This window comes from Schistocerca serialis, chromosome 9 (genome assembly GCF_023864345.2).
Source record: "Schistocerca serialis cubense isolate TAMUIC-IGC-003099 chromosome 9, iqSchSeri2.2, whole genome shotgun sequence".
NCBI classification, from domain to species: Eukaryota; Metazoa; Arthropoda; class Insecta; order Orthoptera; family Acrididae; genus Schistocerca; species Schistocerca serialis.
In genome coordinates, this window is record NC_064646.1 from 500,835,310 (window position 1) to 500,862,431 (window position 27,122).

The window sequence follows — 27,122 nt, forward strand, 5'->3', positions numbered from 1 at the left end:
TTTGCAGCTGTCGTCCCCTTATTTTTCGTCAAAATCTTCTGTAATGACTGTCTGTCCGATCACTCGATAAAAACGTCGTGTGACTAGGGCCTCCCGTCGGGTAGACCGTTCGCCGGGTGCAAGTCTTTCGATTTGAGGCGCTACTTCAGCGACTTGCGCTTCGATGGGGATGAAATGATGATGATTAGGACAACACCCAATCCCCAGGAATCGAACCCAGGCCCACAGGACTGACATTCTGTAGCGCTGACCACTCAGCTACGGGGGCGGACGATCACTCGATACACAAATTCGTCGGCCTAGGCCCACGAGAAAGACAGGCCGCGGCGCCCGGTCGACTGAGCAGACAAACTACGTTTCTACCCCGCTTAACTCGTAACTAGGAGTGTACGTACAAACGATAATTTCATCTTCTACTGCGATCGGTTATTATGGAGTCTTACTGTTACTAGTCCTACAATTATCGGAAGTCGACAGGCCTACTTATAATTTCTTACGGCTGTACTGGGGTACAAAATAATTAAAATCATGCCAAAATGATTATCAGTTGCGTAAGACACCACTTGTTTTTATGCTGAAGAGCCTAAATGCTATAAACAAGTCGTTATACCATTTATATGGATCTTAAATTAAATTTTATTGTAGTACTGTTAATCAGTAAGACTTCATAATAGCAGATTACAGTAGAAGATGGAATTCTCTGTAGTACGTACACGCCCAGCTGCGAGTTAAAGGTTTAGAAACGCTTTTTGTCTGCTTAGCTGAGCGAGAGAGCGAGTTCAGGCCTATCTTCGTGACGTACGCGCCGCGGCCTGTCTTTCTCGTGGGCCTCGTTCGTCGGCGTTGTGACGTAGCGGATGACCTTCCGCTTTCCCTGTACGCGGCATCTTCGATATGGTGACTGTTGAACAGCAGACATTTCGGCCACCTTGGTTACCACCACACAGAACTAACAATTTGCGCACGTTAGCTCCGACATAAAATTCACACGCAACTGCGGAGAGCACTGTTCTGACCGGCACTGTCCCTTACAACTTAGTGAGGGCACTCACTGTACAGTCTCTAAGTAGGCTGTTCATGGAAAATCACTGACTGTGCTGTGTGAAGTCCGTGGCTGGTTCGCATTGTTGGAATATTTGCTATTGTAGTGTTGGATGTGAACAGCGCGTAGCGTTGCGCATTTGGAGGTGAGCCGCCAGCAGTGCTGGATGTGGGAGAGAGATGGCAGAATTTTGAGAGCCGACGATCTGGTCGTGGGTCCATTGGGAAGAGTAAATTTGTAATACTATCACGAACTGATATATACGTATATATGATGACTTATTAAGGTAAATACATTGTTTGTTCTCTATCAAAATCTTCCATTTGCTAACTATGCCTATCAGTAGTTAGTGCCTTTTACTTAGCTGGCAGTATTGGCGCTCGCTGTATTGCAGTAGTTCGAGTAACGAAGATTTTTGTGAGGTAAGTCATTCATTCATGAAACGTATAGGTTATTGTTAGTCAGGGCCATTCTTTTGTAGGGATTATTGTAAGTCACACTGCGTTGCGCTAAAAATATTGTGTGTCAGTTTAGAGTTGATCAGAATAAATAAAGAGAGAAATGTCTGAGTACGTTCAGTTCTGCTCAGTTGTTAGAAAATCAAATAACGTTAGAGGTTTACCAGTACTGTAATTCATATATTTTTCAAAGGGGATGTTTCATAAGGTGTCGTTCGTGGCAAGATACAACAGCGCGAAGGGCGGACTTCGCTAGCACCTGCGTTTACTGTACGTTCAAGCACGCATTACTGGTGGTGTTTCCATATTTTTGTGCAACTCGTGTATTTTCAGCAATACTGAGAAGACCCACGGAGTTTTGATTGCGGGCTTTCTCGATTAACCGGGCAGTTTCAGACAGGTAATACGATGTCAAGGCCGAAGTGCTACCGTCTCAGACTGAGCGATAGTGTGGAGACGGAGAGAGCTGAAGGGTGGGGTACTGGGCTACCTCGGGCAGGCTGGCCGCGTAGGGCGCGCTCCGCCTGGCCACGTGGATTTCCGCGCTGCACACGTGTCGCCGCCGCCGCCCGCCCCCACGCAGCTGTCGCTGTCGCCGCGGCCGCACGCGCTCGTATTTATAGGAGCGACTTCCGGTGTCCGTGTCACCAGGTACCACTTCTAATACGGCGCTTCGGATGACCCGTGCAGTCTGCTGGCTTCATTTCAAATCGGCGCAGGATGTCTTACACGTTATCGCTGTCCACAGAAAGTCCGTCGTGTCCCTGCTCTTCGTTCCCCGATTCACTGTGTTCCAGATCCAAAACCAACTACTATATGTAGATGCGACTCACACGCATAACTCACGGGGTCTCCACTTTATTTTCTACGCTGGTTGTTTCAGTTGTTTCAAGATGAGTAAACTACAACTTATATGTAACGAGTGCTGCCGTTTTAAGTTTTTGAAAAAACGATTTTTTTCTTTCCCAAATCGATGCCCCGTGGAGAATATTACTGATAAGGATCGGGAAGTTTGTTTCCGAGACACACGTATCATACGGGATATCGAGGAATGCAATACATTTGATTTAGCACTAACATTTAGCTGCGGAAAAGATGTGGTACCCAATGCATAACCAACGAACCTGAAAAACAGGGTCGTCTTAATTGGTGTAAGGAAATTCTCACATAAAATCGATAGACTATCCGCAAAATCTATACACTACATGATAATAGGAGGGCGAAACTTTGATGTATTCGTGGGAGCCGGAAACCAAGGATCAAGGATCAATCATCATTCTGGCTGCTCCACGACGAACCGAAAATGGCAAAAGCGGAACAGTTCTAAAAACATCCTCTCTAGTTGTGTCTCCCCCCCCCCCCCCCCCTGCTTTTGAGAATCGAAGGAAAACTAATACTCAGTGATATGCTAGAATTTCTTTGCCACTTGTATTCGCTGAAGTCCTGAGAACGAACTAAACGTCATGAAAGTCTTCATCACGACAATGTCAGTTGTCCCCACAACACAGCATCATAAGTTGATTATTTCCGGCGGCGAGGGATTAGCCGAGCGGTCTGAGGCGCTGCAGTCATGGACTGTGCGGCTGGTCCCGGCGGAGGTTCGAGTCCTCCCTCGGGCATGGGTGGGTGTGTTTGTCCTTAGGATAATTTAGGTCAAGTAGTGTGTAAGCTTAGGGACTGATGGCCTTAGCAGTTAAGTCCCATAAGATTTCACACACACTTGAACATTTTTATTATTTCCGGAAGAGAAAGATAGAATTACTGCCTGATTGTGCGGATTCACCTCATCCATTGCCTAACGACTTCTTTACGTTACCTTAAGACAAACAAAAACAAGTGTGAACAGCGATTATCATCACCTAAAAAAGTTGAGAACACTCCGAAAACTGTGTACTTGGGATACCGACAACAAAGTGGAAAAGGAATGTCTCCAATACTGCTTCGAATGCATGTAAACGTATATAAATTTTAAAGTAGAATATTTTGATAAACGGTAAGTCTTAAAAGGAGGTCATCGTTCTTTTATATCAGCGTCACTGTTACACCGAGTAGCTGTTATGAAGACTGGACTGATGCAGCTCTCCGCGCTACCCTATCCTGTGCAAGTCCCTTCATCTCCGATTAACAACTGCAGTCGACACCCATTCGAAAACCTGCTTACTGTATTCATCTCTTGGCCTCCCTGTACAATTTTTCGCCCCTCACATTTACATCGATTACCAAATCGATTATTCATTTAAGCCTCAGGATGAATCCCATCAACCGATACCGCCTTTTAATTAGCTGTGGTTATAAATTACTTTTCTTCCTAAATCTATTCAGTACCCGTTCATCAGTTATCCGACATACCCATTTGATCTTCAACAAGCTTCAATAGCATCACATTTCTAAACTTCTTTTCTTGTCTCATCTGTTTGAAGTCCACGCCTCACCTCGTTACTACGCTACACTCGAAACAAATATTTAAAAAAAATCTCTTAACATTCAATTTATATTCGCTTTGAACAAATTTCTCTTTTCCATATATGCCTTTCTTGTTAATGCAAATCTGCACTTTATGTGCTCTCTACTTCGGACGCAGTCAGTTATTTTGCTGACGAAACAGCTACTACTATTAACTTCTACTCTCTCATTTCCTAACCTAATTCCTTCGGCATCGCCTGATTTAATTTGACTACATTGCGTTACATTGTTTTGCTGTTGTTGATGTTCACTTTGTATTCTCCTTTCAAGACACTGCACATTCCGTTCAACTGCTTGCTCTTCCAACTCTTTTGGCGTCTCTGATAGAATCACAAAGGTATTGGCGAATGTAAAAGTTTTTATTTTTTCTCCCTGAACTTTAACTCCATTCCCAATTTTCTCCTCGGTACCACTCACACCCTACTCAGTGTGCAAACCTAATAGTATTGGGGATAAGCTAGGTCCGTGTTTCACTGTCTCAACTGCTGCTTCCTTTTAATGTCCTTGTGCTCTCAAGTTGTACATTTCCGTTCCTGTGATTTATCCCTGCCACCTTGCGAGTTTCTCAAAGTACACCAAAAGCATTCTTGAATCTATAAATGCTACAAACGTAGGTCTGCGAGCAACTTATCTTCTAAAGTAAGTTGTAATGTCAGTATCTCTTCGCGAATTCCTAAATTTTTGCAGAATCCGAACTGATGCTTGTCGAGGTCGGCTACTGTAAGTTATGCTATTCTTCTGTAAATAATTTGTATGAGTATTTTGCAACTGTGAGTTATGAAACTGATTGTTCGATAGCATTTTCATATGTTAGCACCTACCTTTTTTGGCTAAGAAATTATTACATTTCTCTTGAAGTATGAGGGTATTTCGCGTGTGTCATGTATGTTGCATACGAGGTTGAATACTTTTGTCACGATTGGCGCTGCCATTTTGGCAAAGTCTGTTGTTCCTGAGAGGGGAGGGAAGTTAATTAAGCATTCAAAATTAATGCAACTGAGAACATTACATACCGGGTGTCTCCAAATAAATATCGGGAATTGAATGCTTTGTAGCATTTATTACATTCAACTTACAAATATAAACAATACATCAAATGAATGAACAACTGAAATAGTTTCTTATGATAAATACTGAATGTGAGCACCATTCCTCACATGTCTCACACTGAGTCGATAGGCGAGTTCTTCCTAAACATGGATCAGTGGTGCCTGGAGTAATTGTTGCAACAACTGCTTTATCCTGTTTCTTACGTCGGGCACATCAGCTGATAGCGGAGGCACAAACGCAAGGGCCTTTAGGAACCCCCAGAGGTAAATATCGCATGGTATCGTATTGGATGAACGTGAAGGCCAAGGGAAACAAGATCGTTCATCCGGTCCTTTGCGGCGAATCCAGTGGTCGGGTACAACGCAGTTTAACCGATCGTGTACTGGGTTATGGCAGTGAGGCGGCGCATCATCTTGCTGCCAGTAAAGTTCTGTCGCTCAGATTCTTCCAGTTGAGGAAAGAGCGAAATCAGTTCAGTGGAGTCTAATTGCATCTGCACCATCTCGTGGGGATTTGATGACCCCCAGAGACGCAAATTATGTGTGAAGATATTTCCACTTTGGTGAAATGTCGCTGCATCACTGAAGACGACACGATCCAGAAAATCTTCATCGTCATGCAGCAACATTTCGTTTGAAGGCTTTAGAGCTCGTAACAGTCTGAAACGTCAAGGACGTCCTCGTAAGCGTCTCCTTGAGAGCCTCTGCACAGGTGTCACTGGAAATGCTGCTTCAGGACTTGCCTTCCGGACTCATTTGCTGTGGCTAAGCGTGAGAGACTTTCCTCACTCGATCGACACGTCCTTCGGTCACTCTCGCTGTCCCGCACTCTTCCCTTCAAACAGACAGCCGATGTCGTCTGCGGCTGATACACCTACACGATACTCTGCAGTTCATACACTGCTGGCCATTAAAATTGCTACACCACGAAGATGACGTGCTACAGACGCGAAATTTAACCGACAAGAAGAAGATGCTGTGATATGCAAATGATTAGCTTTTCAGAGCATTCACACAAGGTTGGCGCCGGTGGCGACACCTACAACGTGCTGACATGAAGAAAGTTTCCAACCGATTTCTCATGCACAAACAGCAGTTGACCGGCGTTGCCTGGTGAAATGTTGTTTTGATGCCTCGTGTAAGGAGGAGAAATGCGTACCATCACGTTTCCGACTTTGATAAAGGTCGGATTGTAGCCTATCGCGATTGCGGTTTATCGTATCGCGACATTGCTGCTCGCGTTGGTCGAGATCCAATGGCTGTTAGTAGAATATGGAATCAGTGAGTTCAGGAGGGTAATACGGAACGCCGTGCAGGATCCCAACGGCCTCGTATCACTAGCAGTCGAGATGACAGGCATCTTATCCGCATGGCTGTAACGGATCGTGCAGCCACGTCTCGATCCCTGAGTCAACAGATGGGGACGTTTGCAAGACAACAACCATCTGCACAAACAGGTCGACGATGTTTGCAGCAGTATGGACTATCAGCTTGGAGACCACGGCTGCGGTTACCCTTGACGCTGTATCACAGACAGGAGCCCGTGCGATAGTGTACTCAACGACGAACCTGGGTGCACGAATGGCGAAAGGTCATTTTTTCGGATGAATCCAGGTTCTGTTTACAGCATCATGATGGTCGCATCCGTGTTTGGCGACTTCGCGGTGAACGCACATTGGAAGCGTGTATTCGTCATCGCCATACTGGCGTATCACCCGGCGTGATGGTTACACGTCTCGGTCACCTCTCGTTCGTATTGACGGCAGTCTGAATAGTGGACGTTACATTTGAGATGTGTTACGACCCGTGGCTCTACCCTTCATTCGGTCCCTGCGAAACCCTACTTTTCAGCAGGATAATGCACGACCGCATGTTGCAGGTCCTGTACGGGCCTTTCTCGATACAGAAAATGTTCGACTGCTACCCTGGCCAGCTCATTCTCCAGATCTCTCACCAATTGAAAACGTCTGGTCAATGGTAGCGGAGCAACTGGCTCGTCACAATACGCCAGTCACTACTCTTGATGAACTGTGGTATCGTGTTGAAGCTGCATGGGCAGCTGTATATGTACACGCCATCCAAGCTCTGTTTGACTCAATGCCCAGGCGTATCAAGGCCGTTATTACGGCTAGAGGTGATTGTTCTGCGTACTGATTTCTCAGGATCTATGCACCCAAATTGCGTGAAAATGTAATTATACGTCAGTTCTAGTATAATATTTTAATGGCCAGTGGCGTGATTAAGTGCCTGGTAGCTGGTTCATCCAACTACCTTTAAGTTATTTCTCCACCGTTCCACTCTTCAACAGCGCTGCGGGGGAAATGAGCACACCTACATCTTTCCGTGCGAGCTCTGATTTCTCTTATTTTATTACGATGATCACTCCTGGCTAGGTCGGTGGGCGCCAACAAAATATTTTTGTACGCGCAGGAGAAAGCTGGTGATTGAAATTTCGCGAGAATATCACGCGGCGACCTAAAACGTCTTGGTTCTAGCGACTGCCACCCCATCAGATCCGCGGCACTCACACTCTCCCCTGCTCCGCTATAATTCAAAGCTAGCTGCCCTCCTCTGAAATGTTTCGATGTCGTTCGTCAAACCTCTCTGATGCGAATCCGATACCTCACAGCAAATACCCCAGTAGTGTAGGCAGTCTCTTTAGTAGAACTGTTCCATTTTCTAAATGTTCTGCCAATGAATCGCAGTCTTTGGTATGCTTTCCCCACAACATTATCTATGTGTACGTTGAAATTTAGGATCTTACCAATTTTAAACACTATGTATTTAGTTGAATTTACAGGCTTCAGATTTTTGTGATTTTCGTGTAACCTAAATTTAGCGGATTCCTTTTGTCATTCATTATGTACTGTCCAAGTGCCACTTTCCTCGCCATACGGATATATTATCTAAATCGTTTTGCGATTAGTTTTGGTCATGTGATGACTTCACAAATGACAGCATGATCTGCAAACAACTTAAGAGGGCTGCTCGGATTGCCTCTTCCGTCGTTTAAAATGGTTCAAAATGGCTCTGAGCACTATGGGACTTAACATCTGTGGTCATCAGTCCCCTAGAACTTAGAACTACTTAAACCTAACTAACCTAAGGACATCACACACATTCATGCCCGAGGCAGGATTCGAACCTGCGACCGTAGCAGTCCCGCGGTTCCGGACTGAGCGCCTGAACCGCTCGACCACCGCGGCCGGCTCCGTCGTTTATGTAGATCAGATAAAGAAGAGCGCCTTTAATACTTCGTTGGGGAACGCCAGATATTACTTCTGTTTTACTCGTTGGCTTTCCGTTAATTGCTAGGATCTGTGATCTTTCTGACACGTAATGACGAATCCAGTCGCACAACTGAGTCTATACGCCATGGAGAAGTGCCGATACCACCTACAGATGTTACCATCACTTGGACGATAACAATGGAACTTAATGCGGAACGCACGGTGCACTGTGACAACAGATTTAGTTCTTGCAAACTGTAGAACACCAAAAGCTTTTCATTCACTAGTCGTCATGTTTGCTGCCAGCGCTTTCTAACGGAAGACATACGAACCAGTGCGTCTAGCTGCGCACAGGTATACAAACAAAATTGTCTGACAAGTTTGTTTGTGTGGCCATCCTCCGCAGCAAGCAAAGAAATACTCGTTTTGTAAATAAAAAAGCCTTTTCCTGCTGCAACTTAATTTATTTTTCCCAGACGCGTTTCGCCTTTTTCTTACTCTGAGGCATCTTCAGTGGGATAGTTTGCTGTGATCTGCGTTTCCTCTCATCTGGGCTGGAGGTGGTCCTACCACTTCATTTTCGAAACATAAGCACAATTCTGTATTAAGAACTTTTTCACACTCTTCAACATGTTTCTCTTTCTTTTTTGTGGTGTACTATTGATCTTTTGCCACTAAATACAGCTATTTGTTCGAACACTGTGCTTTTAACAACGAAAAACGATAGCAGAAAAAAGGAGAAACATGGTGGACAGTGTGAAAAAGTTCGTAATACAAAATTGTGCTTATGTTTCGGAAATAAAGAGGTAGCGCGACCTCAAGACCATATGAAAGGAAACCTAAACTATTGCAATGCTGGTGCCTTAGAGCAAGAAAAAGGCGAAACGCGTCTGGGAAAAAATAAATTAAGTTGCAGTAAGAGAAGGCGGTTTTATTTACAAAACAAGTAAAACTGTCTGAGTTGCTGTTTGTTGTGATGTATTATTTATAATTGTGAGTTGAAGGTGATGATGACTCGGAGGCATTAAAACCCCGATATTGAAACATCTGGTATATGCTGCAGTACTGCGATTTCGGAGCACTGAATTAACAGACGATCTAACAGTAGCCGCACCATGTAGGACATTTATCACTAAGAGACGTGATACATGGCGTCCGTCCACTGCTGAAGGCTGCGGCCTTACCTGTGCTGACTCTATCCGCAGAAGCAGGCGTCACGCGTCCCATCCGGCATCCGGCAGCGCACGGCTCGAGAGAGGCCTACCGCCGCACCAGGCCTGTGAACACAAGAAAAAAGCGTGCTGACAGATGCGCGTGGAACACAAGTAATTCTCACTCGCTTAGCGTTCCCTAGCCCGTCTCCGCAGTACGAACGCGAAATGCTGGACTCGCCAGTGACAGCGAAGAAATTACACTGCTGGCTTAGCATCACGTGTGCACACAAGTGTGGGATTATGAGCACGGCTTGGCACATCTCGACCGTAAAACTCTACTCCTTCCTCTGAAAGTGTACACAGAGAAGTCGCGCCGTAAGCATAGCGAGCACGAGAGAACGGGAATACGAAAGCAGGCGTCGTAAAATGACAGTAACATTCGTATTTAAACACGAGTGCGCCCAATCTCAAAAACCAGTTTTACATTTCCACGCGCTACTAAAAGCACTTCCGGCCATTCCGACTGCGCGTTCGGAATTCTTTATGACAGGTTACTGCCGTGAATACGCCTTTCCTCTATCGCAGCACCATCTACTTGATTTTCCATTTTGTTGCTTTTGCGCGCAGCTATTTTCTTATTCGAGCTCCTTAAATCAGAGCAATGTTGTCAGAGAAGCAATTCTGAGGTGCATGTTACGCAGGCGACAATATCGGAACACCTACAGCGAATTGTCCGTCCCTTATTTAAAGGTACACAGACTGAGTTTTCAGTTGCTCTCTACTGTTTCACTTGAATTGTTTGTCGTGGATCATCCAGACGGTAGACAACAATAAGGAAGCACCAAAGTACAACATGCCTAATACGATTTTGGAAAACTGTCGGCATTCAAAACAGCTTTCAGTCGTCTCGGAATGGATAAATACAGTGCCTGTATGGTTTTCGAGGCAATCGTATACCTCCAAAATAGTGACAAGGTCCGGTAACGGTGGTAGAGTGGATAGCTCTCCCCAGCCCAAAGGGTCAGTAACACTGAAATGTGGTTACTGACGGCCAGGGGAGGTGCGAAAATTCATCCTCGTGTTCACAAAACCAATTCTGCACGATGCGAGCTGTGTGAAGTTTGCTTCTGCAGTTTTGCGTCACCACTGGGGAGCAAAGACCACTCCATGGGACGCGCCTGATCAGTCAAACTGATCACATAACCGTTCGCAGTTACGTGCACTTGCAGAGTAACCATGGGGCCCATGGAATACCTGGAATGCCTGCTCACATAATCACCGAACCCCCCACCATTTTTTACTATTGGGTACGTATACTCGGCCAGACGATTGAAACATTGTGAAACAAAGGACTCGTCCGAGCAAATGAGTTTCTTCCATTGCTCCAATCTCCAGGTTTTATGACTTAGGTACCATGCTTTCCTCTTATGCGCACAATTGTGCGCCAGCTCCCGTCGAAGGTTCGAGTCCTCCCTCGGACATGGGTGTCCTTAGTAGACTAGGGACCGATGATGGTTCAAATGGCTCTGAGAACTATGGGACATAACATCTTAGGTCATCAGTCCCATAGAACTTAGAACTACTTAAACTTAACTAACCTAAGGACATCATACATATCCATGCCCGAGGCACGATTCGAACCTGCGACCGTAGCAGTTGCGCGGTTCCGGACTGAAGCGCCTAGAACCGCTCTGCCACCGCGGCCGGCTAGGGACCGATGACTTCAGCAGTTTCGTCCTTTAAGAATTCACGCACATTACAACATTTCTTATGCACATTCGCATCACTGATGCGCGATTAGTGTGATTTTGGAATTACAGCTCGGTCTGCATTTTCCAGGTTTTGGAGCTCCCTTCGTGTTGTTTTTGTGCCGACATGGGTCGCGGGAACGACGTTCTGCAATGACTTCCGCAGCAGTCGTCCTCTGCATCTTTCGTCACAATCCTCTGCAATGAGCCATCACGATCTCTCAAAACATACTTTCGTCCGTGTTCCGACTTAGCGGATGATGTTTTACCGCTCTCCCTGTAGGCGGTATAGACCTTTGACCTGCACCTGTTAAAGCACCAAACACTTCGGATACGTTGGATACGGAAGTACCAGCGAACTGCGCACATCCGACTCCACCTAGCTCCGACTCTGCGCAACTCTCTTCTGATGACAACACCTTGAGGGCGTGGCGCAGGTGCCGCTCGTGGTCAAACACAACAGCGCCACCTGCACGCCTGGCTAACGTCTGCATGCACTTGCCGCGGCGTTTCCATATTTTTGTCCAAACCCTGTACTTCTGCTGCCGAGCATAATCAGGGCAGATTTCATTGCTGCAACTCCTCTAGAAGTACAGGGTGATTCAAAAAGAATACCACAACTTTAAAAATGTGTATTTAATGAAAGAAACATAATATAACCTTCTGTTATACATCATTACAAAGAGTATTTAAAAATGTTTTTTTCACTCAAAAACAAGTTCAGAGATATTCAATATGGCCCCCTCCAGACACACGAGCAATATCAACCCGATACTCCAACTCGTTCCACACTCTCTGTAGCATATCAGGCGTAACAGTTTGGATAGCTGCTGTTATTTCTCGTTTCAAATCATCAATGCTGGCTGGGAGAGGTGGCCGAAACACCATATCCTTAACATACCCCCATAAGAAAAAATCGCAGGGGGAAAGATCGGGGCTTCTTGGAGGCCAGTGATGAAGTGCTCTGTCACGGGCTGCCTGGCGGCCGATCCATCGCCTCGGGTAGTTGACGTTCAGGTAGTTACGGACAGATAAGTGCCAATGTGGTGCCGCTCCATCCTGCTGAAATATGAATTGTTGTGCTTCTTGTTCGAGCTGAGCGAACAGCCAATTCTCTAACATCTCCAGATACTGTAGTCCAGTTACAGTAGCACCTTCGAAGAAAAAGGGACCAAAAACTTTATTGGCTGAAATGGCACAGAAAACGTTCACCTTAGGCGAGTCACGTTCATACTGAGTTGTTTCCCGCGGATTCTCAGTGCCCCATATACAGACATTGTGACGGTTGACTTTCCCGTTAGTGTGGAAAGTTGCTTCATCACTAAGCACAATCTTTGAAACGAAAGATTCATCTGTTTCCATTTGAGCAAGGATAAAATCACAGAAATCGACTCTTTTAATCTTATCAGCTGCAGACAGTGCTTGAACTAATTTCAGACGATAAGGTTTCATAACTAACCTTTTTCGTAGGACTCTCCATACAGTTGATTGTGGAGTTCGCAGCTCTCTGCTAGCTCTGCGAGTCGATTTTCCTGGGCTGCGAACAAATGCTTGCTGGATGCGTGCTACATTTTCATCACTCGTTCTCGGCCGTCCAGAACTTTTCCCTTTGCACAAACACCCATTCTCTGTAAACTGCTTATACCAACATTTAGTACACCACCTATCAGGAGGTTTAACACCATACTTCGTTCGAAATGCACGCTGAACAACTGTCGTCGATTCACTTCTGCCGTACTCAATAGCACAAAAAGCTTTCTGTTGAGCGGTCGCCATCTTAGCATCAACTGACGCTGACGCCTAGTCAACAGCGCCTCAAGCGAACAAATGTACAACTAAATGAAACTTTATAGCTCCCTTAATTCGCCGACAGATAGTGCTTAGCTCTGCCTTTTGTCGTTGCAGAGTTTTAAATTCCTAAAGTTGTGGTATTCTATTTGAATCACCCTGTATAATTCATTATTACAGATCTTCGTCGTCATAACAAACAATATTTCAGATATGAAATGTCAGCGACAAAATAATCTGTACCTGTACTCTGTTTGGGTTTACTCTGACTAGGAGAGACATTTCAGGTAATAATCTTATCTCCTGTCCTATCTTCGAAAGCAATAGTGGTATGATCAGACCTGTCGCCTCCATTATTTGGTGGGCCAACTGCACAGCCGTCCGAAACACGCCTCTTTTATTCGAAAACGACATCTCGTCAAAGGCACGGAATGTGAACAGACAAGAGTCCGTCTTCCTCGATTTCCGAAAAGCATTCGACTCAGCACCACACCGCAGAATGTTAACGTAGATACGATCGTAGTGATGTCTTCACACAGATGACACGTGACTCCTACAATTCGTGACTAACAGAACCACACGACATCATATTTACCATCGACTTCACTATTTGTCAAAATTTCCACTATTTCAGTTTCGACTGTTGAGTCATTTTCAAGTGATTAAAATGCTGAGAACACAGGAGTTTGGAAAAAAATGTTTTGTCAATGGCGTGAATGATTGATTATTTTGTAAAAATTTTTTGTTTATTTATACATGCAATCACATTGTTATGACTAGTCACAACCGGTTTCGGCCATACAATGACCATCTTCAAATTCTAAAGGCGGCGTATACTAAACACAGGTTCATGCATTGTCAAACTAGATAGTCTGACAACGCATGTTGTGTATGCCGCCTTTAGAATTTGAAGATGGTCATTGTATGGCTGAAACCGGTTATGACTGTGTCATAACAATGTGATTGTGTCTATAAATAAACAAAAAAAATTTTACAACACAGGAGTTATCAGCACTGGTAAAATAAGTAAGACGTTTGTGAGCACACAAGGCGGCTGACAAGAGCCATATACGCTCACATTCGTTCCGCTTACTGCTCTTTGTTTGTCTGGCCATATTGTCCATCATTGCTTTACAATTATTAAAGGTATTTTAAATCCGTTTGTGCAACTACAAGACCGTGCGTACTTTGTCACCAATCGTGTTTCGTTTTATATACGTGAAACATTATCGCCGGCCGGAGTGGCCGTGCGGTTCTAGGCACTGCAGTCTGGAACCGAGCAACCGCTCCGGTCGCAGGTTCGAATCCTGCCTCGGGCACGGATGTGTGCGATGTCCTTAGGTTAGTTAGGTTTCATTAGTTCTAAGTTCTAGGTGACTGATGACCTCAGAAGTTAAGCCGCATAGTGCTCAGAGCCATTTTTTTGAAACATTATCAGTGGTCTGAAATGAAGAATAGATTGATAGATTGGTCTGGAATGAAACGTATTAAACTGCAAGGTCATCAGTCCCTTCATTCAATAAGTGGCAAACCAGGAGTAATCGTCAAAGGAAGGAGGCGAAAGGCAAATTCTTGAAATCCTAAGTGTAACAAACACAATAAAAAAACAGAGATAAGAGCCCAGTAAAAAGACATCATAGACAAGTTGTTAAAAGGTCAGTCAAGACATTAAAACAGAGGAATGAAAAAGAATAAAGAGAACAAAAATGTGGAAGGATGGAGGCTAGGATGGGCTACCAAGCAAGGGCCGCCAAGGGACCTCTTGGCGGGGGGTGGGGTGGGGGTGGGGTGGGGGTGGGGTGGTGAGGAGAGGTGTGGCCCACCAACCCCTCAGGTGGTGAATGGGGACAAAAAGCCATACCTTACAGAGATGAATATAAACCACCTTTGCAGGCAAAACGTTAACAGCAGACCAGCCGCTATGGTGTCATCTGCTAGCACCAGAGGTAGCGTGTCACGAAGATTACAATGTCACCTCAAAGCAGCCACATTAGGGCAATCTATGAGTAGGCGGGCCACCTTCACTTGGCCTCGGCATCAGTCGTGAGGGGTGTCCTCTCGTAGGAAAATGTGGCCGTTGGTCAGTCAAGTGTGACCAATGGAGAATCGACACAGAACAATGGATTACATGCGAAAAGCACGCAGGGAAGACTGCCACATGGTCGTGGTCTCCTAAATTGTCCTCTGTTTATTTCAGGAGATCAGGGAAGACCATTCTGAGTTCCAAACTGCCAGCAAACTATGGTGTATAAACGACCTAAGGTCCAGTTCTGGGACCCCCATTTCCAGAATTGGCATTCTGGTGCCCACACAGGCCAACTCGCTCATTTCCCGAAATCTCAACATGACCAAGGGTCCAAACGAAAACGACTAGCTGTCCTGCTTGATGGAATTCAGAGACAAGATCCTGGTTAGCCATCAATAGTGGGTGGGAAGAGTAGCACTGGTCTCTAGCCTTAAGGCTGCTAAGGGAGTCAATACAGATTAGGATGCAGCTGTCAGTAGGCTAGTTTAATGGCCATCAATTCAGCAGTGAAGACACTGCAGCCATCTGGCAGAGAGTGGAGTTTACTGCACCGTGGATGTGTGTGTGTGTGTGTGTGTGTGTGTGTGTGTGTGTGTGTGTGTGTGTGTGTGTGTGTGCAAAGCCTGTTCATCAGTCGACTGTTCAGCAATTGGTGAATACCACTTCTGAACCTGGATACGTCTCACGGAGAGCCAAGAATAGGTGGCGAAAAATCGTGGGGTCAACGGAATCTTTTGGACAAATCTGAGGTTGGGGCCTATGCTGTGGGCGCAGATGCGATGTCTCCTGGACAGAAGTGACAATGAAGGAAGTTCAGATCCGAACAGAGACACTGTAGGCGTGCAGCAATTGTAAACCCAGTTCTGGGTCACTGTTGTGAGATGTGGAGCACCCTTCCAGGGAAAAGGACATGGTAGTTGGGATGTTCAGGGAAGTTACGAATGCATATAGCGTAACTCACCAGCTGTTGTAGGTACCTCAAAGGTAATGGAGTGACTCCAGCCTCAGGTGTGAGGCTGTTCACCGGGCTAGTTCAGAAGCCTCCTGTCGCAAGTTGGAGCCCACAATGATGAATGGGGTCCAGTATCTGCACTGCTGAGGGTGACGCTGAAGCATCTGCAAGACCCCCATAATCAAGATAGGACAGAAATAGGGCTATGTAGAGCGGTCTGCACGCCAGCTAGTGTTACTGACGCAGTGAAATGTGTTGAGTTGTTTCCAGCACTTTCGCTTAAGCTGGAGGAGGTGGGGAAGCCATGTCAGCTGGGAAATGAAGACCTGTCCCAAAAAACACTGCATCTCAACTACAAGTAGTTGATCACCTAGGTAAAGCTCTGCATGTGGATGGGCAGTACCATGGCGACAAAAGTGCATGACAACTCTTGGTGACGAAAAACCAAAAACCATGGGTGAGAGACCATAATCTCGCCTTCTGTATGGCGATGCGCAGCGACGCTCATACTAGGAGCAATAATAAAAGCAAAAATCTTCGGCATATAAGGAGGGTGATATCGAAGACTTCAGAACTGCTGCTAGCCCACTGATGGCCTCTAGAAAGAGGGGGGCACTCAGTACACACCGCCTTGTGGAAACCCATTGTCTTGCACTGGGTGAAGCACCCTTTTAAACCCAGAATGTACCGTGCAACAAGAAGTTCTTGACAAAAATCGAGAGTGGACCAAGGAGACCCCACTCATATAATGTAGTATGGATGGGGGATTCTACATCTACATCCATACTCCGCAAGCCACCTGACGGTGTGTGGCGGAGGGTACCTTGAGTACCTCTATCGGTTGTCCCTTCTATTCCAGTCTCGTATTGTTCGTGGAAAGAAGGATTGTCGGTATGCCTCTGTGTGGGCTCTAATCTCTCTGATTTTATCCTCATGGTCTCTTCGCGAGATATACGTAGGACGGAGCAATATACTGCTTGACTCTTCGGTGAAGGTATGTTCTCAAAACTTTGACAAAAGCCTGTACTGAGCTACTGAGCGTCTCTCCTGCAGAGTCTTCCACTGGAGTTTATCTATCATCTCCGTAACGCTTTCGCGATTACTAAATGATCCTGTAACGAAGCGCGCTGCTCTCCGTTGGATCTTCTCTATATCTTCTATCAACCCTATCTGGTACGGATCCCACACTGCTGAGCAGTATTCAAGCAGCGGGCGAACAAGCGTACTGTAACCTACTTCCTTTGTTTTCGGATTGCATTTCCTTAGGATTCTTCCAATGAATCTCAGTCTGGCATCTGCTTTACCGACGATCAACATTATATGATCATTCCATTTTAAATCACTCCTAATGCGTACTCCCAGATAATTTATGGTATTAACTGCTTCCAGTTGCTGACCTGCTATTTTGTAGCTAAATGATAAAGGATCTATCTTTCTGTGTATTCGCAGCACATTACACTTGTCTACATTGAGATTCAATTGCCATTCCCTGCACCATGCGTCAATTCGCTGCAGATCCTCCTGCATTTCAGTACAATTTTCCATTGTTACAACCTCTCGATACACCACAGCATCATCCGCAAAAAGCCTCAGTGAACTTCCGATGTCATCCACAAGGTCATTTATGTATATTGTGAATAGCAACGGTTCTATGACACTCCCCTGCGGCACACCTGAAATCACTCTTACTTCGGAAGACTTCTCTCCATCGAGAATGACATGCTGCGTCCTGTTATCTAGGAACTTCTCAATCCAATCACACAATTGGTCTGATAGTCCATATGCTCTTACTTTGTTCATTAAACGACTGTGGGGAACTGTATCGAACGCCTTGCGGAAGTCAAGAAACACGGCATCTACCTGTGAACCCGTGTCTATGGCCCTCTGAGTCTCGTGGACGAATAGCGCGAGCTGGGTTTCACATGACCGTCTTTTTCGAAACCCATGCTGATTCCTACAGAGTAGATTTCTTGTCTCCAGAAAAGTCATTATACTCGAACACAATACGCGTTCCAAAATTCTACAACTGATCGACGTTAGAGATATAGGTCTATAGTTCCATGTCATGTCATAAATCTTCTGCACATAGAAAAAGACAGCGATGAGGTGCTGACGATATGCAAATGATGGACTCCAGCTAAACCAAATTATCAGCAGTGGAGCAGCCTTTGCGAAAACTGCCTTGAGATGCAGCAAAAAGGCCCCGAGACTTGAGGAGCCAACACAGCCGCTTCTTTCTCACCATGGGTCCAAGCAACTTAGAGAATGTCGGTAAGACTGATTGGGTGATAACTTTCCATCTCTATGGGGTTCTTATCCAGTTTCAGTACCGGAACTATCGCGCCTTCTCGTCACTGGGATGGGAACTAACCTTTGTTCCAGCTCCAATTAAAGAGGGCAAGGATGTGACACTGACAATCCGTTGAGCGATGTTTCAGCATTTGGTTGTCGATGCAGTACGGCCATGGGGCTGTGTCAAGGCAATGGGCAAGGCACTGGAGGCTTCCAACTCTCTGAATGTAACATTATGTGGCTCCAAGCAGCATGTAGTAACAGATAAGCACATTCGCTCCTCCCTCCGTTTTATGAGCCACAAGGCAGGGTGGCAGTTCTCAGACACAGAATTGCGAACTTAATGCTCGGTAAAATGTTTGGCGCCATTGACTGGATCAGCATATCAGCATAAACGACATCATCGAAGGAAATACTTGGTATACCCGCATGGGACTGGAAGCTGTAGAGGTGTCTGATCTTTGCCCGTACCTGTAATGGACAGGTACGCGATTCAATGGTAGAAATGTACTGTTCCCAGGATTCCTGCTTTCATCGTTTTTTGAGGTATCAGACATGAGTATGGAGCTGTTTAAAGCCAATGAGGTGCTCCAGTGAAGTGTGCTTGTGGTATTGAAGAACCCGCCTACGATCTCTAATCGCCCAAGTGATCTCTAGGTTCCATCAGATGTCTTGGTTCGCTGCCAAACGGATGGCTACCGTTGTATGCTGAACAGCTGCATCGATATTGCCTTGTGATGGGGATTTAAGGATGACAGCAGAAGTGAAACCATCCCAGTCAACATTATGGAGATCCCATCTGGGCAGCCGTCCAGGGGAGCAACATTGAGGGAGGGGCAGGAAGATCAGGAAGTGGTCACCATCACACAGCTCATCGTGGACTCTCCAGCCGATAGATGGCACAAAACCTGGCCTGTAAAAGGAGAGATCAATGGCCGAATAAGTTCTGTGTGCCACACTGAAGTGTGTGGGGGCATCAGAGTTCAAGAGGCAAAGACTGAACTGTGCTAGAAAAGTTTTGATGTCTGGGGCGCCTCTGCCTGGGGAATGGAGTCTGGTGTCCCCAGCAGATGGCGAGTATGCTCCTGAAGTGGATGCAATGGAAGCACCAAAAGGGCCACCAATTGCCTGGGGGGGGGGGGGGGGGGACTCCGAGGCCCACTGTAAGAGGCGCAACAGACGAAAGCACCATCGACAGAGAAGGAGACGATATTGTGGCTGTAGTGTAAGATTGGGTCATTTATATGGGATTACTGTTGGATTTTGTTCTCACACTTAAGAATGAAGCAAGCTGGTGAGCACACAGAGTGGAGCTCGCTGTAGTTTACACAGACGGGTGTAGGAGCAGAAGGAACAATCGTGTGCAATGGACATCCACAATCCCTGCAGACAGGGGTAGTGGTGCAGTGGGAAGACATTATGTCTGAACTTCATACCTCTGAAGCATCTCATAGGAGGAAGAACATAGGGTTTCATGTCACATCAATCGACCATCACCTCGACCTTCCAAGGCAATGTATCACCCTCAAAAGCCAAGATAAGGGCCCCAGTAGCAAGTAGCAACTCTCCTTGATTCACTACAGACATTACAGATGAACTCCACACCCCATTGCTTTAAGATTGCCTGAAGCCCATTGTCAGATTGCAAAAGAAGATCACAGTGGAAGATTACTCCATCGACCAACTGAGACTCTTGTGGGAAGTGACAGTCATAGGAATGTCACCCACCTTTTCAAAACAGAGTAGCACCTGTGAATGGGCTGGAGATGACTTTTAGATCAAGAGGGAACTGCTCTTCATGTTAGAGATGGCTTCATCTTCCCCATGTTTGTCTTCAATGTGTTCGACGAAAAATAAAGACTTTCTGGCCAGAAAGGGGTCCCTGTTGGTCGTGGTACAGACCTAGTCTTGTGGAGGCGGACTTTTCTTCTTGTCATCTCGTCCTGCATTCCTCCCATGGCACGGCCAGGAAATGGAATGCGTTGGGAACATACTTCATTGCATCACACGAGGTCTCCCCATTCGAAGATACTGCTATGGCCATGTGACCACCAGCAGGAAAGTTTAAGTCGCTTCAGATACAAACACATGATGGGCACATATTCCATGGCATACACGGAGAATGTGCAATGCAGGCACCAATAGTGCAATCCCTGTGTGGTCAAGGGCCTACCACCGTACAGGTACTTGATGACCCCCCCCCCACAACGGGATGGCTACTGTGCTGGGTTTTGGACATACTACGACAAAAGAAAGGAAGGGTGCCAGGGTAGAAGGGCACACAGACGGAGCATACATGACAGTGGGCGACCTTCCCTGCACGATACACACGTCTGTAAAATTTGGAAAAGATAGCAGGCCAAAACCAATAATGAGAATGACATAATCGTTAATGGAAGGGGAAGATAACACCCGGAGTGAAAATGGAAATCAAGACCAAAACCTTGAACCATATTCAGGCAGGGTCTGCACCAAAAGCACCATCCAATGGAAAGTCAGAGGAAGTAAGAGATAGTCGAAGTGTAGTTCTGCAGCACAGAAAAAGGAAGTAGTGTTGCAAAGGCTGGGGCCACATGGCAGCCTAGCACCTACTGACTAAGGGCTGGTGAGCCCCCTGGGGGGAAGCCTAGACTAATGCGCAAAGCCTAAGGATGAAAGTAACTTTCACATGATGTGTCACTGCGAACTAACATGGATCCATCAAACTTGGACCATACATTGAAAGAACTGTTGCAGTAGAGTACAGAAGGTAACTGGAAGAACTGCATGATGCGACATATAAAAATTACATTTTAATTGAAAGACAACAACTACACTGAGGTGGCCACGATGTATGATGGTGCCCTGGACACGATTGATAATAGGGTGTGCCACCATGGATGGCAGTGCATGCTGTGCAACGTATTCCAATACTGGCCACATTATTGGTAAGGAGTTCTTGTGGTGGGACGTTCCACTCCATCAGCGCAGTTGACAACAGTGGATGGTCGTTGGTGGATGCGGATGTGCTGCAGCAAGTCCCCCAACGCATCCCACATGTGGTCGATGGGATTTAAGTTGGAGGAAAAGTCAAGCCAGTCCATTTGCCAAATGCTCTCTCATTCCGAGAGCTGCTCTACATGCGCTGTTAGATATGGTCGTCAACTGTTGTCCAAGTCACAGCCGAGTGCGGCCCACAAAAGACTAACATGCGAAGGAGTAAGGCGTCATAATGACGTTAACCAATAAGTGTACCGTGTTCAGCAAAGATTTGGAGATAAGTACACCCATGCAACATGAGATGATTCCGTCGCAAAGAAAAACGCCTTTCTCTTAATGATCTCCAGCCCAAATCCTGTATCATTTCTGTGACACTCTCTCCCATATTTCGCGATAATACAAAACGTGCTGCCTTTCTTTGAACTTTTTCGATGTACTCCGTCAGTCCTATCTGGTAAGGATCCCACACCGCGCAGAAGTATTCTTAAAGAGGACGGACAAGCGTAGTGTAGGCGGTCTCCCTCTTTTAAATAATACCGTTATTCTTGCTGCAACATTTTCATACGTTTTACAATAACACGTACACACCACCAAAAAATGGTTCAAATGGCTCTGAGCACTATGGGACTTAACTTCTGAGGTCATGAGTCCCCTAGAACTTAGAACTACTTATACCTAACTAACCTAAGGGCATCGCACACATCCATGCCCGAGGCAGGATTCCAACCTGCGACCGTAACGGTCGCGCGGTTCCAGCCAGACTGTAGCGCCTAGAACAGCTCGGACATCCCGGCCGAATGTACACAACATCACAACAACTTTAAACAAACAAAACAAAACCCATCACACAATGCGCTACAGTCTGGAGCTGCGGGACCGCTACGGTCGCAGGTTCGAATCCTGCCTCGGGCATGGATGTGTGTGATGTCCTTAGGTTAGCTAGGTTTAAGTAGTTCTAAGTTCTAGGGGATTGATGGCCTCAGAAGTTAAGTCCCATAGTGCTCAGAGCCATTTGAACCCTCACACAATGGATGTAAATATTGATGCTACTCTTCAACTTTTGCCCAGAAAATACACTACTGGCCATTAAAATTGGTACACCAAGAAGAAATGCGGATGATAAACGGGTATTCATTGGACAAATATATTATACTAGAACTGACATGTGATTACATTTTCACGCAATTTGGGTGCATAGATCCTGAGAAATCAGTACCCAGAACAGCCACCTCTGGCCGTAATAACGGCCTTGATACGCCTGGGCATTGAGTCAAACAGAGCTTGAATGGCGTGTACAGGTACAGCTGCCCATGCAGCTTCAACACGATACCACAGTTCATCATGAGTAGTGACTGGCGTATTGTGACGAGCTAGTTGCTCTGCCACCATTGACCAGACGTTTCCAATTGGTGAGAGATCTGGAGAATGTGCTGGCCAGGGCAGCAGTCGAACATTTCCTGTATCCAGAAAGGCCGGTACAGGCCTTGCAACATGCGGTCGTGTATTATCCTGCTGAAATGTACGGTTTCGCAGGGATCGAATGAAGGGTAGAGCCACAGGTCGTAACACATCTGAAATGTAACGTCCACTCTTCAAAGTGCCGTCAATGCGAACAAGAGGTGACAGAGACGAGTAACCAATGGCACCCTATACCACCACGCCGGGTGATACGCCAGTATGGCGATGACGAATGCAAGATTCCAATGTGCGTTCACCGCGATGTCGCCAAACACGGATGCGACAGAACCTGGATTCATTCGAAAAAATTACGTTTTGCCATTCGTGCGCCCAGGTTCGTCGTTGAGTACACCATCGCAGGCGCTCCTGTCTGTGATGCAGCGTCAAAGGTAACCGCAGCCATTTTCTCCGCGCTGATAGTCCATGCTCACGCAAACGTCGTCGAACTGTTCGTGCAGATGGTTGTCTTGCAAACGTCCGCATCTGTTGACTCAGGGATCGAGACGTGGCTGCACGATCCGTTACAGCCATGCGGATAAGATGCCTGTCATCTCTACTGCTACTAATACGAGGCCGTTGGGATCCAACACGGCGTTGCGTATTACCGTCCTGAACTCACCGATTCCATATTCTGCTAACAGTCATTGGATCTCGACCAACGCGAGCAGCAATGTCGCGATACGATAATCCGCAATGGCGATAGGCTACAATCCGACCTTTATCAAAGTCGGAAACGTGATGGTACGCATTTCTCCTCCTTACAGGAGGCGTCACAATAACGTTTCACCAGACAACGCCGGTCAACTGCTGTTTGTGTATGAGAAATCGGTTGGAAACTTTTCTCGTGTCAGCACGTTGTAGGTGTCGCCACCAGCGCCAATCTTGTGTGAATCCTCTGAAAAGGTAATCATCTGCATGTCACAGCATCTTCTACCTGTCGTTTAAATTTCGCGTCTGTAGCACGTCATCTACGTGGTGTAGCAATTTTAATGGCCAGTAGTGTAACTATTTTCACGGGTATAGATATACTCTGGGATATCCACATCGGCGCAAGCCCTTTCCGCAAAGCTGTCGGTACTGCAAATATCTGACGACATATCCGGCGATATCGGTACCGGCGCAGCCCTCCAGTCGTGGTCCTGGCTGTGCGGCTGCCGCTGCTCGCTGCTCGCCTCGCACAGGCGCCTCTCCGCCTCTCCACCTCTGCTGCCTCGCTGCCCCCACACACCACACCACACCACACCACACCACGCCGCAGCCCAGCCACCAGCAGTTGCTCGCTTTGTCGCCAGCGACGCGGCTATTTGCAAGCGTTGCGTCACGAGCACGTCTTAATTACTCTCAACTTGTGCCTCTCCTCGAGCGCGCTCCCCAGAAACTTGCCATCCACTTTCGGATGTCGCCGAGTGGCGTGGCGCGGAGCGGTGCAAGAACGCGCCGGTTCTTTTCGGCGCAAACTTGCCGGAAGGCGCGCCACGGCGCGGCGCGGAGCTCAAATTTCGCGCAAATAACGCGACGCGTGCGGAGAATGCGGTGGGGGCCGGCTTTGGCGCCTGGGCGCCTCCGGCGACGGCGGTGGTGGCGAACTACTTTGCGCGGCGGAGGTGTGGGCTGTGCGCGGCGAGGAGCACCCCGCCCACGCTGCGGGGGCGGCCCAGTCACCTCTCACTGCACGTACGAGAGGAGGAAATCATCTACGAGGGTCACTCCAAAAGAAATGCACACTATTTTTGTGAAAATACAGTTTTCGTACTGCATGTGTGAAAGTTTTACAGTGTGTAGATACCGGGTGATCAAAAAGTCAGTATAAATTTGAAAACTGGATAAATCACGGAATAATGTAGATAGAGAGGTACAAATTGACACACATGCTTGGAATGACATGGGGTTTTATTAGAACCAAAAAAATACAAACGTTCAAAAAATGGCCGACAGATGGCGCTTCATCTGATCAGAATAGCAATAATTGGCATAACAAAGTAAGACAAAGCAAAAATGATGTTCTTTACAGGAAATGCTCAATATGTCCACCATCATTCCTCAATAATAGCTGTAATCGAGGAATAATGTTGTGAACAGCACTGTAAAGCATGTCCGGAGTTATGGTGAGGCATTGGCGTCGGATGTTGTCTTTCAGCATCCCTAGATATGTCGGTCGATCACGATACAGTTGCGACTTCAGGTAACCCCAAAGCCAATAATCGCACGGACTGAGGTCTGGGGACCTGGGAGGCCAAGCATGACGAAAATGGCGGCTGAGCACACGATCATCACCAAACGACGCGCGCAACAGATCTTTCACGCGTCTAGCAATATGGGGTGTTTTTTTTTTTTTTTTTTTTTGCTCAAATAAAACATCATGCCATTCCAAGCAAGCGTGTCAATTTTTACCTCTCTATCTACATTATTCCATGGTTTATTAAGCATTCAAATTTAAATTGCCTTTTTGATCACCCGGTACATCCCTCCCGCTTGTTTTCAAACTTCGTTCAATCTGTTCCCGTGAGTGGCGTCGTCACAACATGTCTTCAAGATTGCTGCTACACTTGACGTTCGTCAGAAGCAACGTGCTGTCATAGAATCCCTGTACTGTCAAAACGAGACAGTGGGAAACATCCACAAGAGGTTGAAAAAGGTATATGGAGATGCTGCTGTCGATCGCAGTACAGTTAGTCAGTGGGCATGCAGGTTACCTGATGAAAGCTGGCACGGCAATATTGAGGATTGTCCTCGCAGCGGCTAGCTTCTTACTGCACACACACCAGACAATGTGCAGAGAATTGGTGACTGCTGACAGACGCGTCACATTGAACGAATTGTCACGCTACGTTGGGATAGGGGAAGGTATACTGAAAGTGTTGGCGTTAAAAAAGGTTTGTGCCAGGTGGGTTCCCAGGATGTTGACAGTGGCTCACAAAGAAACAAGGAAAACGGTATGCAGCGAACTTTTGGAACAGTACGAGAATGGTGGAGATGAATTTCTTGGAAGAACTGTGACAGGTGATGAAACATGGCTCCATCATTTTTCACCAGAACGAAGAGGCAATCGATGGAGTGGCATCATGCAAATTCACCAAAGAAAAAAAACTCAAAACCACACCTTCTGCTGGAAAATTTATGGCTACGGTGTTTTTCGATTAGGAACGACTCTTGCTTGTGGACATCATGCCAAGTGGAAACATCATAAATTGTGATGCATATGTGACGACAATGAAGAAACTTCAAGCTCGACTGAGTCGTGTTCGAACACATCGGCAAAAGCAGGATGTTTTGCTGTTGCAAGACAATGCACGGCCACATGTCATACAACAAACCATGGAAGCGGACACAAAACTCGGATGGACAACACCGAAACACCCGCCTTACAGCCCTGACCTGGCTCCATGTGACTATCATCTCTTTAGGAAACTGAAAGACACTCTTCGTGGAACAAGGTTTGAAGATGATGACTCCCTTGTGCACGCTGCCAAACAGTGGCTCCAACAGGTTGGTCCAGAATTTTACCTTGCGGGTATGCAGGCGCTGGATCCCAGATGGCGTAAGGCAGTTGAGAGGGGTGTAAATTATGTAGAGAAACGAAAATATTAATAACAATTTGTCCATTATATTTGGACTGTTGAGCTCCGTGGCCGTGGATAATGATATTTCATTGTAAAAATACAGCAACCAGCCACTTTTTAATGCGTTTTATTTATGCCAATATGCATTTCGGGTTTGCACCCTGCACCCAACCATGTAATTTGCCAGCTGAAGATGGGTGCAAACCCGAAATGCATATTGGCATAAATAAAACGCATTAAAAAGTGGCTGGTTGCTGTATTTTTACAATGAAATAAGGAAAATATTGTTCCTAAAGGATGTATCTACACACCGTAAAACTTTCAAACATGTAGAATAAAAGATGAATTTTTTAAAAAAATAGTGTGCATTTCTTTTGGAGTGACCTCGTAAAACTCACAGCGCTTTTATTTCGTGAATAGTTAATGGTACTGAAACGAGGTTTTCGGCAAATGGTAGTAGACGCAGGGGCCCGTAATTCTGCTGCACGGATAATGCAGTGTGGCGCCTATTTTGTCTACGGATAGCTGCTAGCAATCGGATGACCAGTGGTCATTGAATGCTGCGCATGCGTACACAGCTGAACAGGAGGTAATCTTGTAATTAGTATGCTAAACAGCGGTGGTCTTTATACAGGGTGATTATAAATAAAGTTAAACTTTCAAAACGCTGTAGGAACAACACCACTGGTCAGAATTACGTCAAACTGCGACGGAATATTATCGGAGAAGGGGAAAACGTACGGCAGAAGAAAAAAATAGTGTGAGATTTGATTAATAGATGGAGCTGTATGTGTCAGAATACGTCAATGAAAACACCTGTCATGCGCACGCCCCACTGAAGTTAGCTATTTGCTAAGTCGCGGAGTTCGGACACAGACATTGCTGCAGCTTCGACCTTAACACGGCGCAGTCTCTGTATGCAC

At 46.3% G+C, this 27,122-nt stretch overlaps 1 protein-coding gene across 2 annotated transcripts in view; it reads right to left on the minus strand.

Moving 5' to 3' along the window:
* Positions 1-27,122, minus strand: part of LOC126419062 (uncharacterized) — a 1,102,766-nt gene that overhangs the window by 882,933 nt on the left and 192,711 nt on the right. For both annotated transcript variants that reach the window (XR_007575931.1, XM_050086141.1), the window contains exon 2: positions 9,427-9,519. Coding sequence is in view for 1 of the 2 variants with exons in the window: in XM_050086141.1 (XP_049942098.1) it covers positions 9,427-9,469 (43 nt within the window). In the remaining variant the exon portion in view is untranslated. The remainder of the gene's footprint in view (positions 1-9,426; positions 9,520-27,122) is intronic.